The 17,626-nt window shown below is 43.7% G+C and overlaps 2 protein-coding genes across 5 annotated transcripts in view; one reads left to right on the top strand and one right to left on the bottom strand.

Annotated features, from left to right (window-relative positions):
- Window positions 1-8,251, bottom strand: part of LOC105276481 — a 134,540-nt gene extending 126,289 nt beyond the window's left edge. The window contains exon 1 of the mRNA XM_011334125.3: window positions 8,079-8,251. Within this exon, the coding sequence (XP_011332427.1) occupies window positions 8,079-8,226 (148 nt within the window). The 5' untranslated portion in view covers window positions 8,227-8,251. The remainder of the gene's footprint in view (window positions 1-8,078) is intronic.
- Window positions 8,252-8,461: 210 nt separating this feature from the next.
- On the top strand, window positions 8,462-17,590 carry LOC105276477. 4 transcript variants are annotated; one of them, XM_020030725.2, is made up of 7 exons: window positions 9,118-9,708; window positions 9,833-12,197; window positions 13,921-14,308; window positions 14,860-15,088; window positions 15,676-16,112; window positions 16,305-16,595; window positions 16,834-17,590. In XM_020030725.2, exons 3-7 carry the CDS (start codon window positions 13,997-13,999, stop codon window positions 17,020-17,022), a joined length of 1,458 nt encoding a protein of 485 aa, XP_019886284.1. In that variant the 5' UTR covers window positions 9,118-9,708; window positions 9,833-12,197; window positions 13,921-13,996; the 3' UTR covers window positions 17,023-17,590. The 4 variants fall into 4 exon arrangements, with proteins under 4 accessions (XP_011332421.2, XP_019886284.1, XP_019886286.1 ...); XM_020030727.2 differs by having other exon boundaries at window positions 9,118-11,041; window positions 12,003-12,197; XM_020030726.1 differs by lacking the exon at window positions 9,118-9,708 and having other exon boundaries at window positions 11,366-11,451; window positions 12,003-12,197.
- Window positions 17,591-17,626: the final 36 nt, after the last annotated feature.

Below are 17,626 nucleotides of genomic sequence, written 5' to 3'. Positions count from 1 at the left end.
AACAGAGATAATGGAACGAAGCGACGAACTGCGACGAAATTTCCAGGCAGCTCGGCGAAGTGCACGGAGAGAGGAATCGGCGAGAGGCTCTTCGAAACCCCGGGATGATACCCGGAGGCCGATCGGGTGTCCGGGTTACGATTGATTCGTCGACGCCGATTGGTCGTCTCGGGGTTACCGATATCGAAGGCCCGTAATTGAACCGCCGTCCCCACAAAGAGAGCAAAGCTAGCTGAAAGGCAAGCGGGGGAGAAACGACAGGTGAGAGGCTGTGCCGCCGGCAATCGGCCCTTCCCCGCTACAGTCTCGTTGCATCCCGTTTTCTACCCTTACCCCCAGATAATTTTCGCGCGACGTTCCGACACGACGCTCGAAAGCCGCCGGCACGAAGTTACGAGCTTGCGGCTTTTACTTGGGCTCTCTCTCTCTCTCTCTCTCTCTCTCTCTCTCTCTCTCTCTTTCTCGCTCTCGCTGTCTACCTCTCGTTCTGCTTCTCTCTGCCGAAACTTGCCGAACTGAGAAAACTCCCTCTTGAAACGGTGTAGTTGCCTCTCAACCCTTTAACCATCGATACGAAAGTGAGTCCCGCGGGAACTCGATCTGTATAACTGCCTTGTTGCTAATTTAATTTCGACAACGCGATCGGCGTTCAATCACGATATGCAAAAGACTCACCTCAGCACAAGAAGCGTTATAGCGAACACATTCAATTTGGAAACTATTTGGATGATATACATGCACGAGATTGTTGATATACGTACAATAATTATTGAATAAGAAAGTTACATCGAGAAAATAAGAATCTTTTTGAGGAGTTTGTTTTTGCATCTTGCTGAGTGAACTCAATCGATTACATTGAGATTGATCGGCCATGCACACGCGCGCATCCGTGGGAATAAAGTGAGATTTTGCTAGGCTCATCGAGCTCTTCGCGGTTGATGCATGTCGCGGATTGTCTCGAGGGATAAGTGAATGGGAAAAGAGCGAGTCTCCATTTCGGCAGGGAGGTTTCTTGCCGAGGGAGTTTAGCAAGAAATCAAGCTGCCAGACAGTGACAAGGGAAAGGGTTGCTGGTAGCACTCGGGATGAGAACGAGGCGTTGGGAATGGAACGAACGCGAGCGCAAGAAACGCGAGACTACGACTGCACCACCAACTGCTGAGGGATGCAATGCTAGAGAAAAATAATCCGCGTTCGAGGAACCGACCTGCGGAACTTTATCGCCGGAAACGATCTTTCAGACTTCAGACCGACAAGTACACTAAAGTTTCAAATTGAAAAAACGAGATTTTACGAGTAATCTATAACGTATTGATAACAGATTGTCAACCGAGTTTCTAATTACAATTATTTGGGAAAAAGAAACAGATACGTCGTATCATGATAAATTTGACTTTATCATGACAATTCGTCGTCTTAGATAATGTAGAAATATAGAAAATTAAAAGCGATTACAACCACCATATGCAAGATTGATGCACTTGCTTGATTGATCAAACACCTTCCAATAACCGATTGATTTATTACTTAAATAGTTACACGTGTGAGCGCGTATTGACAGCTCAGCGTGCTGTCAATAATGACTGCTTTCACAATTAATTGAGCAATGGCAATGTTAATCGAGTGAAATATGCGCGGCTCAGTGATTAAGCTAGTCCGCAAATTGAGTATCCGTGACTAGAAGCACTGTAATTTCACTGATTTGACGTAATTATAAATTGTTTTTAAATATAGAACACTGGAAAATTGACGGCCTTGGTTACGACATAACCAACCATGCCATTAAAAATGTATATGTTACGTAGGAAAATAAAGAAAAGCGTAAGGCGGCGAAAGCAAGAAAGTAAAGTGCAACCAGAGAGAAAACTATATACGTGCGTAATTAACTTTCATTATTATGTCATTTAATAATAAAGTGTATAATCTAAACGTATTTTATTTTAACTGAGGTGCGATAAAGATTCAATATATACCGAGAAAAAGAGCGAGAGGCGGATAATAAGAAATGTTTGATACCAATATCCTAAATACCTTATCGGCGAATGGAAAATGAATGTACACTCTCCGACACTCTCCACAGGCAACAACGTATAGATTCTGTCACCATAAATCCAGCACTTCCGGTACGTAATGGAAAGTAATATCAAAGTTCATGCTATCCCTATGGCTGCACCATGCTTCGACCCATGCAAGCTCCGTCTTTCCCTTTGCCTTCGATCCGACAAGATCCTCAACCTTCGCGGTCCACTCTCGTCGCGTCGCCCTTTCTCCGTATGATGTGCGACATATCGGTGCGAAAATGGCGGCCAGAGTACCGCAAATTTATTTATGCGGGCGTACCAGCACCCGTCTCGGATGCAGACGCATCACATTTCACGCAAGCGATATAAATGGCACGAGAGCGTGTTGAGTCGAATTCATCGAAAAATCTGTTGGATGCAGTTACGGCGTAATAAAAAGTATAAAGGACATGACAAAAAAAGGTATGTAAAATACAATAAACTGATGTGATTAAACCGACAAACGCAACAAAGTTCCGAAATGTTTATTCTTTCTTTTTCATGCAATCATTCTGAGAGAGAGAGAGAGAGAATGTATCTTTTATTAAACAAAAAAATTACATTACACTAAAGGAAGGAATGCATAAACGTAATTTATGCGGATTTTAAAAGTGATTCTCTCGCAAATACGTTTGAACTGTGAACGCGAAATTATAAATCCCATCAGTGGAAAGCAGCAAAATGTACATCAAATTTGCAGTTAATTATCCGGTGATTAAACGGGGAGAAATTTTACGCAAATAAATCCGAGTGTTAAGCCCGCAATAGCTTTCATCTACTGTGGGCAATATCATCGCCGTAATTCTGAACGTTCGTTAACAACGTACAGATCTGCGTGCGGAAATGATCAAGCAACGTGCGAGTTCATCTCACCTCCCGTTGCCAGTCAAATCTATTTATCTGAAACTTGACCACGACAGCTTAAAGCGTAAATCCGGCTTAAACGCTTAAGAGCAGCTTTCTAATCGTACTTCAATCTCCGAACTTAAGCCCCGAGTTTGATTCGAAAATACAAGATCAGCGATGATTTCCCATAAGCTGCTTTCAGGCCGTCCTAGGCGAGATATGCGAATGCAAATATCGCGCGTTAATTAAACGCACGCGATATAATGCGCGCGCTCACTTGCGCGATATCATTTAAGATATAAAATTATCATCGCGCGGTAAACGCGCGACACTCGGCCCGCTCGAGGTAATAAATGTTCCCGCGCTAAGCTCAGCAAGTAATTACAGTGTACTTCCTGCTTCCGCAGTGATATACCTATGCTAATACACTGCGGTGGCAATTAAAGAGCCATTCCAGCAAGAGCGTCCATTAAAATTGTACGAGATACTTGGCTCTCAGGTAAATTATATCGAGCACCCCGGAGGACGTTCGCCGTTTACAGCTTAATATTATCAAGCTGTTAATAATTAAACTTTCAGCCCAAACGCTCCTCCAGTTATTTCCATAATAAACTTGCATTCTCGTTGTTACACGCTCGATTATTTTCAGGAAAGGAAAACCGCATTTTGTTCTCCAATGGAGATGTGACAGTATAGAACGCTCTCACACGAGCTGGATCATTTTTTAATGAAGCTTTCGACCGCGTTTCCAAATCCATTTTTTACATCTCGTTTACACGTGATACGATGATATTTCAGGATATCGCTCCACGCGTCCCAACGATGCTGTCGCGTCGATAGCGAGATTCGCGCAATCTTATCCGGCTCGCTAGATTTGTTTTTGAAACGGTGAGACGAACGGTAAAAAAGTTGTCGCATGTTCTTGCCATTCGAGGAGACACAGATTCAGAAGCAGCGGGATGGATGCAAGACACGAGCAGTGGGCCCTTGAAAGCCCCTGCTGCAAATATAGAGCAAGTGTACTTCGAGCCAAAAGAAAGACCGGGAACGCTCTCGAGTGCGCGACCTTATCTAACGGGGAAGATCTATATACGGGGGAGAAAATCGATGCCGCCGCAGACCAGAGACGCACCACTCTGTACTGAGCCGGGTACCACGGCAGCTAAGTAGGACGGAAAGGAATATATCCTTACAAAGTTTCGTTAACCGCTTGCTCGGTCGGAAAATTAAGCGTTTAATCATCAGGAACACAAGCAGAATTCCAGCATCGGTTCTGTGCATCCGCAACTTGCAAAAATCACAAATCCGCAGAATCTAATGGCCTGTTATTTGTTTATTTAAAATTGGATTTATTGTTTTTCGATGTAAAGATATACATCGAATAATACAACAAAAACATTCGGAGATTTGACGTGAAAGAAGAGCGAAATATTTGTTATTTCGGAAAATATGTTACGTGCGACACAGCATGAATCGTCATTGCGAGTAAACATATTGAGAATGCAATGTATTAAATATAAATGTAGAAAAATACATCCCACAAATTAGAATGCAAAATATTTTGGAATAGCTAAAAACAGCTGCAATTCTTTTGAAACTGTTCAATACTACAAACCGATAAAAATACTATTGTATATTTCACGATATATTCGGGATTTTTAAATGCAGAAGAACAATATATATATTCCTGAAAAAAAACTTCGCATACATACGAAGCGAACTCGCAGACACAAAGTTTTCGTGTGTGTATCGCATATTGTGTCAAACAACGACACGGAATCACCATCATAAACGAAAACATTGTTTGTTGGTCCCGTTTTGCAAAATACGATCCAACAGTTCCCTCCCCCCACGCTTTATTAATTCGATATTGTTATAATGCGACTAGGATGGCTTTTCCCCGACATTCATTACATAACACAGAAGAAAAATCGTATGTAGTTACATGCACAAGAAGAAAAAAAGGGAAGAATGTGAAATCGAACGTGCATTTCGATCGCGTCCGCCGCGAAATCGCAGTCGTGCCACATAGATGATTTTTACGAACGGTGCAATCAGGCACTAACGATCGCGAGAAATGAGAGAACGTGTCACGCACTTGGATCATACCCCGTGCGGATCGATCGATCCATCATTTGCGATCGCCGCCGAATCACGCGCGTTTTCCGGCGGGCTAATTCGACTGTCGTAATTAGTTTCGTTTATCGGCTGGTGCCACGTTCTCATCCCGCATATACCGGGCGTAGGTGTAATCCCCGACCATCGCTACCACCGGTGCAAACAATTAACATTGTTCCGGTAACTTCAGCGTGATTACCACAATTTTCACGTGCCGATACTTGGCCGGGCTGCCCCGAGGCAATGTCTCCGTTGCGATAATAATTTCGTCGAAATGACGCATAGAGATGACAAAGATGCACCGATCTATTCAACATTACGACAGATAGAGACACGTTAAACGTACACCTACAGTTGAAATGGCGTGCATTAATTTCGCAAAGTTGTCGAGTTCCGATTTGTTAGAGTCGAGCATTAACGCTCGCGGACTGTCACCAGGAGGTAAGCAGTACTCATGCAAGAAGTTTAGCGAACGGAAGCGTTATTAGAAGGAATCTCGGTGATACGAGAAGCAATAAAAGGCAAGAAAAACGCCGATATTCGAACGACCTGCATTACCAAAGTCTAACGAGCAACATCGCGGATAATGGAAAAAATCTTTTATTGCTTTTTTTATTACCTCGTCTTCGCGAGGCGAACGAGGATGGTAATTTTCACGAAGGATTTTTCGCGTAACGGAAAGGCATTGTGCGGACCATGAAACGCGTAAGGTGAAATAGCAACGAAAAGAGGAGGAGTTTATTACATCTCGGAAGAAGGGGAGACAGACATCGCGCTCGTGCGGGATGCGGGAATTAACAGAAACAACCCTCCCCGGAAAAAAAAGAATGGGGCGATAAGGGGACGACAAGAACATCCGAGGGTCGGTTGGACCACTTGCCAAAGGCGAGGAAACTACCTAAGGATATACGTGTTACGTAACGTACAGGGTGCGATATGCATGTGCGACGTGCATCTCCCGCGTATCTGATCGTTAATGCAATCGCTTGAAATGGACATTGAATACTTCGCGATAAGACACGACCACGTGGCAACGGGATTGACACCATACGGAACCGCACGTATGTATCACGCCGGAATGCACCGTTCCTCGTCGTGATTCTCGAGGCGTGGTTAACGGCAAAAATGCGACTGACGTGCTATGTTAACGAGCGTGTCTAACGGAGTTTAACGACGTGCTGTTCTCTTTAACCGAATCGAGCCGTGGCCGAGCCTCCACAAAGTTCAGATAACGAGGCAATTTCGTCAAAAGAGAGGATTTTACGTGCGCCGTCGATTATACCGCTTCGATTAAAGTTGGGGTTAATTTAACTTTTTTCCCGAGACCACGCGCGGGGGTCGAGTATTCCTAAGTTTCTCGTTCCAGACCGTAACGGACGGTAAACGTACGTTTAATCAATGTATTTTATTTGCCCGGCCACTCTTGATAGACGATCCTTGATGGATTTGGAAGAGGAGGAAGCTGCTCTCAAAATCCGATTATTGATGGATTATTAAAAGGGTCGTATTCCGATTATAAAGACTTCTCTAAATCTTCTTTTCTTACGGGAGAATAGCGCGACTGCACGTCGTTACGAAATAATAAGAGAAGATAGCAAACTCATTTCGCTCCTTTAGTCACGATTTTACGTTACATGAAAAATGTATCGATGATATTTTTAAAGCTTTTCTCAATTAGACATAAGACCAAAAGTTATTACGTACCAGTTTTGACGGAACGGGTTAGGAACGGAGGGCTGTCACCGTGAATTTTATAGATTTAATTAATTCTATGAATTTTAAAAAATTTTTGGATTGATATTAGGCGCGAGGGTTCACCTGTGAGGCAAGAGAATGTTGCTTTAGACAGCAACGCGCCGCTGGCGTCTTGTGCCGCAGGCCAACACGTGGGGAATATAAAAGAGTGGCAGTAGGTAATTACTACGAATTTTGTTTTTTTTATAGCTTTTAAGTTAAAATAGATCTTTTTATCGACTCGTCAATTATTTATAACTGTTAAGCTCTTACATATTGCTCTCGTATTTATAACAAGTGATATAGAAGCGATATAGAGAAACCGGAACTTTTTTATCACAATCTAAATATATCAGATTCAAAATAGCGCGCATCATTCATAATTGTCATTGAGTGAAAATTGACTTTTTCTATTGTACTTTGGAATTAATCGGTATCTATCTCTATTACACTAGCTAAATGGTTGCTGTTTTATCGAAAGCAGAATAATTTCAGCAATTTTCCCAGCAGATTTCACTGCAATTTCTCTATGTAACGATATCGACGATCGTATCGAGCGATGATTTTAGTCGAGGGAACCATGGCCAGCGATGAGAAAACTGCATTCATTCTTTCAAAGGAGGCGCGTTCACGGAGGAAGGGGGACAGCGAGAGTACGCAGCGTAGTAAACATACTACACGCGTACTACGCGCGTACTACCGCTCAGTCCTGTCATGAATGAAGCGCGCGCCAAAAGCTTAAAACGATCTTAACTCGCCGAAAAATTTGCGTATGAGTCGCGAAACAAATGTCGCTGTTCAGAACATTTCGAGTAATAGCGTTTATACTCGTGACTCTCTCACCACGACGTGTGTACACGTATGTACCGCATGTAGAGTCTAAAACTTATTTTTTCTCGGTATTCTACAAACTGCATAAATTTTTCGTCAATAAGTGTCGCATGTGTACGAATGTACATACTCTATATACAAGCACAGCAACAGATTCGAAATGATTATAAATTAATAATTATTCATCCTGACGTTCCAGTTTCCCTACAAGGAGAATTGATAAAACTAAATTACGAGACGCGAAATTCACGCTACAGAGTCCCGCGCGATAATTCTGGGTCTCCTCCAATGAGCATAACCGACGTGAACTTATTCGCATGACTTTCAAAGTATCTCGAACTAAAAAGCTCGAAGCTCCACGTGACGACCGTGCGAAAGCATCGAATCGGAGCGAGTCGCGCCATCGAACGGATCACGCGGGATTCCGCGAAACGTCAGGAATTCCGCGCCACATGCAAGAATGTGCGTATTTCTACCATCGTTACTCACATTTTTTACTTTTCTCCGCGACGGCGTTCCCTGACAGCGAGCCAAGGATGATGGTGACGGCGACAGCCAGCAGCAGATGGACGCGCGTCCTCCTCCAACGCCGCCGCGGGAGCAGCACCGCGGCCGTACCCCAGGACATCGCCGACATCGTCTGGTCGCGCGCACTTCTCAGCGCGCCTCGCCACACCGCGAGGCGACAGGCTGCTTCCACCGCGAACTTCCTTTCGCCGCACCTCCGTGACGCATATCCTCGCGGAAACTCGCTCGCTCGCTCGCAACACCGTTCGCTCGCGCGTCGCCGGAAACGGCCGAGCCGGCGCGGTGCGGCGCAGCACGGCGCGACACAGCTACCAACCCCTCGCGAAACGAAACGGAGAGAGCAGCAGAAGCCGGACACAAAACACGCACCGATGGACACCGCGAGTACCGGAAGCTACCGCGGACGACGCTCGTCCGACGAACGCGCGTACGCGATTGGCATTCGGCCGTTGCTCGGGACAACGTTCCCTCTCTCTCTCTCTCTTTCTTCCTCTTTCGTTCTCTCTCTCTTCCTCTCTCTCTCTCCGACAGTACTCGACCCGCCGCGCGCGACCCGACTACGACTCCGACTACGACGGCGACGACGTCGACGACGAGGACGACGGCCGACAGCCGCCAACCGTCGCTCACGGTGTTCGCGCACTGCCGTCGCGCCGCTATCGATCCGCCGTCACCCGCCGGACGAACGCACGAACGTCGCCACCCCCGCGCTGATATCAAAGGGCTATCCCCGTCGACGCACCGCCATCTTGCCACGCGTGCGCCGCAACCTGTTCGAATTTCGACACTCGTGCGCGGGCACGAGACGTCGGAATATTGCGAAACGCGGATTTTCGAGGCGCGGGAGGATGGAGGGATATCCGTACGAAAGGAATTTCGCCTTCTCGGCGCCGCAGTTGCCACCGCGATCGAGGCTTCGCACAATGAGCGACACGGATCATTCGAGCGAAAAGATCAATCGCGCTCGAACGACAAGGCCAGTATACCCCTTTGCGGCGCAATTTTGATTCGCGCATGAATAAATCTTTCTAAGCCCACGATTCTTACGTTACCTCGTGTTTTCAATCGTTTCCATCGGTCTGTAAGAATGATAACCTAGCAAATTACGATACGACTGGTTTTGCGGCAACCTTGCGACGCGTCGGATGATACGTAAAACTGATCGCACTGAAGTTAACGCAGTGTGCAACATGCTATCGAATGATCGAACTATCGAGGAAAGTCAGTCGCGCGAGATGAGCGAGATCGCGAACATTTGTATGGAGAAGAGGTTGAGGTTATTAACAATGTCGGTGTAATTTCAGTCCCTCGCCGTGCAATTTAATTACTCGGTTCTACTTCTGCCCATGCCCGCCCCGATCGCAAAATGCGTATCTGCGTGTGATGCCTTTCTCCGCATGATGATACATGAATCATCCAGTCATAGCCAACCTAATTTGTCTTATCGCGATCTTCCGGTGTGATAAGACCGAGTTTAGCTAATCTAAGATAAACTAGCCGGCGTGCGAGACTTAATCTCGAAGATTGGCGGCTTTCGGATATCGCAGAATCAATTTGCGGTATGCTACTGCGAATTTCCAATCGGTCCTCCGTGAGTATTTATTTGTCTTGCGTAATATAATAATCAGCAATACAAGATGTGTTGTCGCAGACAACAGAAATAGTTGTAGAAATTTTTTTCCATTGTTCTACTTTTGCTTTCGCCAATGTTGCAGAATAGAAATGAATTTTAAATGAATCTCGCAGCGGATGTTTCTCCGCCTCTCTTTAAAAAGGACACGCGTTACTCAGACAGGTATTTTCAAGAAGAAAAGGTAATAGTACAAAATGAAATCTTAGTAATGTAACGTGCTCAGGTTTATGACGGACGGAAGTAAGAGTTTTCACTTAAATATATTTCATTTTTCTACTTAAAAGTTATTAGGCCAGAATTTCTGTTACACGGGACAATTATATAACTCATTTTGTCTTGAATGCTTAGACCACCAAAATCCAAGCTCAGTAATCGTACTGGACTTTCAGCCGCAAGATGCGGCTTGCATGCGCATCCGTTACACCTGATAGCAAAGTGCAGCGACGTACGCCACGTCCGATAAGGTTATCGCTGATGCGCATCATTTTTCTCTCTCGATCAAGGTCTGTCGACGTCATTTTGATGAATATTCGTCCTGAAATTCGCCCGAAATTCCAGCTCTTTTGTCGGTTGCTCGCCGGCACGCCGATTGAACTTTGACCGTAAAAATCTCTCGGAAAAAACGAAAATCAGCATGCAGTCTCGAATACTCGGACTCATCCGTGTCTATGGATCAGTACCCCTTTAATTGTACCCCTAGGCTACAAGCTGATTGATCGAGAGACAGTTTATTCTGCAAGACGATCTGCCACGCGACGCTCCTCGGCGCGCCGCTTCTATACCGCGATGACGCGTTCTGCCGTTGTACATTATCGGTGTCCGCCTTTACAAACACGTAAACTATTCCGCGTACTTTTCCGCGAAATAACATGCATATGACTTGTCGAAAATTTGCGTATTCAAATTTAATTAAATCATTAAGAAGCGAGTTGCTTTAAATTTTTAGAATTCTTAAAGAAATCTATTCGCATATTTATAACTGAGAAGAATAGATATTTTATGGTCATCAGGTAATTTATACATATAATGCTTGATTGAAAGATATTTTAATGTTTATTACGACAATTAATATTTCAAAATCAAAGTAGTTCTCGAAACGGATTTAACATTAATGTCTCCTTTAATATCTCAATGTTGCAATCTAGTTACAAGGCTTTACATGGATCCCCGAAATACGATGACTGTAATGCGGTACTGAGGAGGAAGCGCTCAACGCAAAAGATGTCAAGAAGCTGCCGGTCAATCCGTCGAATCGATGGATGATATGGCAAAAAAGCAAAAGAAAAATGTGGTCAGCCGCTTATTGTCTTCTTTCAATAGCGAAAGTGGGAAGGCAATCACCGGGATACCGGTGATTGGACGTTTGCACCATGCAAACACAATCGGCGACCTTCCTTGCGCCGATTGAATTAATACCCGGCGAATTAGAATAATCGAATATTTACGCTACGTGACGGCCGTCCTCGCGATTAATCAGCGCAAGCAAACCGTGGCGATCGTGGTGGTGCGCACTCGATGTTTGGTCGCCCGCGAGTCCCGTTCGTGTTGCGCGCGAATGACAATCGCGACAGCTAATCCGGACAAATCCGAGCGTTCAAGAGATATTTAATCTCGCGGATATTTTCCAGATATCCGAGTGTTATTCGAGTTTTGCGCCGTTGTTTGTTTCTGCAAGTTACTGTGAGACACCGTAAATACTTGGTATTTATAGAAGGAGAAGATGAACCCGCTTGCGTCTGAATTTATGGGGGATATCAAAGCGACCGTGACCGACGACCAGCGATTACGTATCCTGTGATATTAGTTGTGACGACTCATGACCATGCCCATTCAGAATTTGACCAACAAATTATATACGAGATATCTTATCTATCGTATTTGAACTCAATGTTTGCCTGGACCTTATGGAAACTCGTAAACAAGCAGTTATTTTGGCATTATAAAAATATAATATTGCTCCAAGCATCTAAAAGTGTTAACCAGTATAGAAATGTTGATTACGGTACGAGGCATATTACCAAAGCTGCGGTATTGTCTGTTTGGCAACATCGTGCCGACATATGATTTTGCGTCGACTAGTCGATACTGGACTGAAATTATCACTATAGACATGGGTCAGCGAGTTATCGCGAATACCGAGCCCGCGGATATGTCATTCTGTGTCAGTTGACGGGAATCATTGCGATCGCATACACGCTTGTGCTCCGCTCGAGGACATAGGGAAATTAATGAACAGAATTTTACATATGCAGGAGCGCTGAGAGCACGTCGGATGGAGAGAATTTAAATGGATGCTTCCAAAAGACCGATGGATTAGTACTTCTCACGACTGACTCGCGGTGCGAACCAACAAATCAACAATCTTGCACGTCTCCGTACAGCAGTGCCGTTTCTTTCAGTTTCGATGAACTGAAAATTAATAATTGATCGAGAGGATGGGCTCGTCGGTGAGTTGCAACAAGTTTGATTTTCAGTTCTGTTCTCCGTTTAACGTTAAGACGATTGTGCAACAGTGTTGCTTTGGGATATTATACTTTTGATGAAGAGTAAATTCCTTCTCCATCTGCAAACGGTTTTCCTGATCGCGATCGTCGATGCAGATTGATGCGATCTTTCGCAATCAAATGGAGAAAGAGGTACGCGAACAATTACACATGGTCGAAATCCGTTAAACGCGCGAGAAAAGAAGGAAAGGAAAAGAGAGAACCCGGGGAAACCACAACCGCGGAAGCACGTCGATGCTGAACGAAGACGTGACACGGAACGGGAAGTGATGGATTAAATTAGAGTCGCCATGACGACAGGTGGTCAAGGAAATGCCGGAAATGGGTGATCGTGGCAGTGACAGTTGAAGATCCAATGCATCGACAACTGTTGACGACTGTTGAGTTAAAAACTACCTCGATCGCTCATCAGCATCGATGCGAAATATGAGGCGCGATCACCGAGTGTGGCTCGCAAAACGCAATCTCGTAAGATCTTGTAGTAAGGGAGATCTCATGCCGCGTTGTCTCATTGTCAGTTGAATCGCGTGTGTAATCTCGTGACCGCAATCACGTGCGATCTGATGAGAAAAATCATTACTTGGATATGGACCGAGCGACGCAAAAACCGGCTTGATTTGTCGTACCGCAGACAGTCACGATCGTTAGTCTCGATGACTCGTTGTTGACAAACGTCGATTCTCTAGAGGATTTATCAGAGATAGGGATTTATCGGATAATTGTCTTTAAAGTTTGATCTTGTGAGTCAGTGATCGGTGATCGTTAATATCGGTAAACGAAACTTGTTTTGTTTAATATGTATATACTGTGATAAAGAGGAAGAGATACAACAGGAAGCTAACAAGCGTAGACGAAAAGTACGAAGTTTGCAATCCGTAAAATTGTAAAATTTTAAAAGTGTAAAATTAACGTTGATTGGATATTTCACGGATAATGAAATTATTGATGTCCTTATTTTAACGCAATTATAGATCCGTATACGAAGATATAAATTGTTTTAAATTACGTGAAGTAATAGCTTTCTGCCTAATTTCGGTGACGTCAGTGGAATTCTCGTAAAGATAAAATTTATAGCTGCACTGCTGTTACAGTTAAACACGCCAGTTGTTGGCGAATTTTGGAGATTTGTGAACGCACAGGGATTTCGGACAGACGAAAATTTCATCGTTTGTTCAGCGTACACGCTCAACATTAAACGCATACTTAATGTAGTGATGTATAAACGATCAGAGAAACTAGCTGAAACGTGCTGTGTGAGTTCCCAACTATAAAGACATGGGCTTGTTAATTTTTGCGATTCATAAAAGATTTAATGTTTGACGTACATTAGCACTTCACAGAGATTCGGTGCTAACGCGTTCATACGCGCCAGGCCATTCATGGGGTTTTGCATTTTAATTCGCTGACTTGGTAAATCCGTCCGTCTCAAAGGTCTGCCAAAACGCGAATTTATCATCGAGGAATCGCGACGAGCCGAATTTGTCATCGCTAAAAATGCGGGATGTACGAGATTTATTGCCGACAAATTGAAAATGTATAGAATTCGTGAATCGCGCTAGTAGTCAAGCTACGCGCACCACGTACAGATGCGTTCCGTGTTTGCAGGAATTACACGAAACTCAATTTCTTTTTTTCACATCATTCCACGTGTCTTTCTTTCTTGCAGGCGGAATTTTCAACACTGTAAAATCTGTGCACGTGCCATCCCGCGCCGATTGGAAAACGTCAAGAACCACCTGGCAATGTTTCATCTGGACGAGCGAGACGGTACCACGAAATACGACTCGTCGTCCTCGTTGAACAAAGAGAATTTCGGCTGGTGGCTGTACGATCGAGATCGAGAAATCGTAATGTCGCCTGCGTCAAATCACAACAAGGATCATCGCTCATCTGAATCGTCCTGCGTCAACTCGGACGAGTCGGACAGCCACAGTTTCGTACAGAATGTGTCGCGACAAGAGCATGAAAGCGAAATTGGTGAGAAAATCGAACTCACTTCGTTTGCGGAGGACTACTTGGACGTTGATCTGATCGAGCAGGATATTTCGGAAAAGGTAAATACGTCAAATTCTCTCTATCGGTATCTCTATCGGATGTTCCGTGTACATATATGGTTTGCATTCGCACGGCATATTTCTGAAACGTGATTCGTCTATCTGTAGCAAAATCTTTAGCTTTAGTGTTGTTTTTGTCTCCTTTCACACATTCTTGCCCATCATCCGTGCTCGTATAAATTGCATCGCTAATCCGATTATTGGATCACGAGACCATTGAGTTAATTAGATAACTAAGCAGATAAAGTATAAAGTGGTCCACGTTACAGCTGATCGATATCGCTTGCACACGACGATACCTGTACATATCACCATCTTTTAATCACCGACAGATTAAAATATACATCTTTAAAGATGTGTCAACGAAAATAAATATAATTATATCCATCAGCTTATGAATAATATTTCTTTAATAGCGTGGCCATTCGTTTTAATATTTCATTTTCGTTGATCAATCACGAAACATTCAACGTGACTCTATTTCTACTGACTTGCATGCATCCGTTAAGAGCCGAACGATAGGATCAATAATAGATCATTTTGGCATGCAGAATAAGTCAGCCACGTATGAGAGCGAAGGCAACGACTGTGAAGAATCTAAATTCGGAGCCGTTTGCTACACTCCAGAAAGGCTGATCAGATCTCAAAAGTACCGGATACTCATACCGTCTCCACGCTACCTTATCCTGTCCCAAGCGAGTTTCACGCCGGGAAATGAGAGCACAGAGCAACAATCGCACCGAAGACGATTGAGTTGTCTCATTGACTCCAAGAACATCGGTACGTAATCCAAGCTATCTACTGTCACGCGTTCGCTCTTCCTTTCTCTTCTCATTCCGAAACGTGCCGGAAGGAAGTGCCTCGAAGGATAGTCGCGCCTGTGCCCTTTAAATGTCCCGAACAAAGCCACCCCGTGAAACTCCGCCTCGGTCACTACGGCGATACCTGACCTAATAAAGTTTTGCGGTTTACCGATGCGCGGAATCGAGTTGCCTGACGTATCAGGTTTACTCCGCTTCCTCGTGCCCGAGAAGCTTTGTGCGCCGGCGAAAGATGCCGAGTAGCGTGACACTGCAAAACTGCCACGAGCATTGTTGCGGGCACGCTTACGACCCGAGCTTCGATCCAAAGTGAGACTTCGATTGGTTCTGCTGGGATAGCTGAAGAGAGCTAATGGAAGCCTCGCTCCGAGATTTAAGCGATGACCCAAATTCGAACTCCGCGCGATTCTCTCGAGCGTTCTCCGCAAATCCTTACGGAACTATGAGGATTTCATATGTTACATTAACTCGGAATCTCCATGATAAAATGATACTAATCTGATCATTAGATTTCTAGATTTTTCTTATTTATCATTTACGTTGCAGGTTCAGCGCGGCTAAAAGAGCTTCTGAATGTATCGACCACGGACAAGAAAGAATACACGATTTCCTCGCCCATTTTCAGGGTGAATGAATGCACTCCGAAAATGGGCGAGAATCAATGCACAGCCGATGATTTTAATCCGCCGATTAAACCTAATGAAGATTCTCTAAATCAGAATGAAGACCGAGATGTGCAAAGTGCAGAGACGATTAGCAACAACAGCAGCAGCAGCAGCAGGTTGAGTTATGACCGGCTAAATTCTACCTGGGACGACTGCAAAGGGTCGATCACTCACCTATCCTCCCTGGAGGACACTTCCGGTATACAGAGCAATGATTGGAGCATGGAAACGCCGAGCGACACTACGCAAAATACACCAATGTCTCTTTGTGACGAGTTGGGAATTATATCGAGAAGGCACACCCCTAGTTTTAGAAACGTGTGTTCTTTCATAAACATTTTATGCAATTTAGACAAAAAATTATGACACTTGAACATTTTTCATGAGAGTGAAAAATTGAGATCAATTTGTAGAATATCACATTTTTCTTAGCTTCATAATTATAGCGTTCGATTCACCCGAATTGTCACGAAGATGGTTAAAACAGAATAAATTAACTGCGGTTTGCAGAACCAAGGTGTCGCCATCAACGAGGTAATGTCTATCCTCGAGGGTCTTCCGAGCGACGCCGAAAAGGCAATGGTACTTCTGGAGGAGGAGGATCGATTCTACGACAGCATGTCCTCTCACGACCAATTAACCAGGCTGGCTCTGACTATAGAGATAGACACGGAGGAAACGCTAACGGTTCCTGACGATACGAATAATTGGATACAACACCTTCGCGATAAGATAGAACGATTGCAGCTCGCTAACAAGGAAATCCATAAAGACATATGCACTTTACATACAAATTTCCAGGTAAGCGTCTCCTCTCTTTGCCGTATTTCTTTTTCTTAGCAATGTTTCTATATAAAATAGATGAAATACATCAATTTTTGATCGAGGAAAGCTCCTAAGGGAGTCACATGTTGTAACCTTTTCTATTTTTAACATTAAATACTTCTTTTTCTTTATTTGTATCTCGATATTTCGTTTTCGTAAAACTGTTGTCATACAATGTCTTCATACATGTTTATCGCAAATTTTATGTTGGCAGTGTGACGGAAAAAAAATAACTGATCTATCGAGTAATACAACAGAGATGCTAGAAGAACTTCACGAGTTGCGGTATCTCGATGATTTGCTGGAGCTCCTGGAGGGAGAACTCGAACAGATTTCGAAGAGAAATTGGCCGTTTATTCTAGGGCACAGTAATCCTCGGGAAGAAATGAATCTAATAATTTAATCGTAATCTCAAAGCAGGTTGGATGTTATTACGATTACAATCATTAAAATCATAATTACGATCTCAAAGATCATTGTGAACAGTCAATGCAAAAGATTTACCTCGAAAGGAGAAAATGTGGACAGAGTTCCTTTTCTCTGAGTTTCTTATTTTCAAAGTTGCCAAAGGAAAAGTATTTCTTTCCGACTCGACAAGTTAAATATCTTAGATATCTTCGAGAAAAGTTTCGTAATTGAAAATAATATAATTATTTTAATTATTTTTCATACATATACATGCATACACACACATACATACGCGCGCGTGCACACATAAGTAAGGATAATCATAATTTACACGAAAGAACTCAAAGTCCAAGTCTCAGTATATCAAAGCGAATAAGACGATTCGATCTTTCAACGAAAATCGACATATTCGACTTTGTAATGATTTATCAAGTGAAAGAAATTTTGCATGCTCTAAATAATCATCATACCCGATAAATGTATACTGATGTATTCTAGATCTGCCGAGTCCACTTTTATGTTTGGTTTTTTCATTCATGAAGTTTCAAATAAAATTTTATAAATGAAATCAAATTTTTAAGGAGAGAAAGCCTTTGCCT

This window comes from Ooceraea biroi, chromosome 6 (assembly GCF_003672135.1).
Source record: "Ooceraea biroi isolate clonal line C1 chromosome 6, Obir_v5.4, whole genome shotgun sequence".
NCBI lineage: Eukaryota > Metazoa > Arthropoda > Insecta > Hymenoptera > Formicidae > Ooceraea > Ooceraea biroi.
Note: the sequence above shows the minus strand (reverse complement) of the source record. Positions and strands in the feature narration are given on the sequence as shown.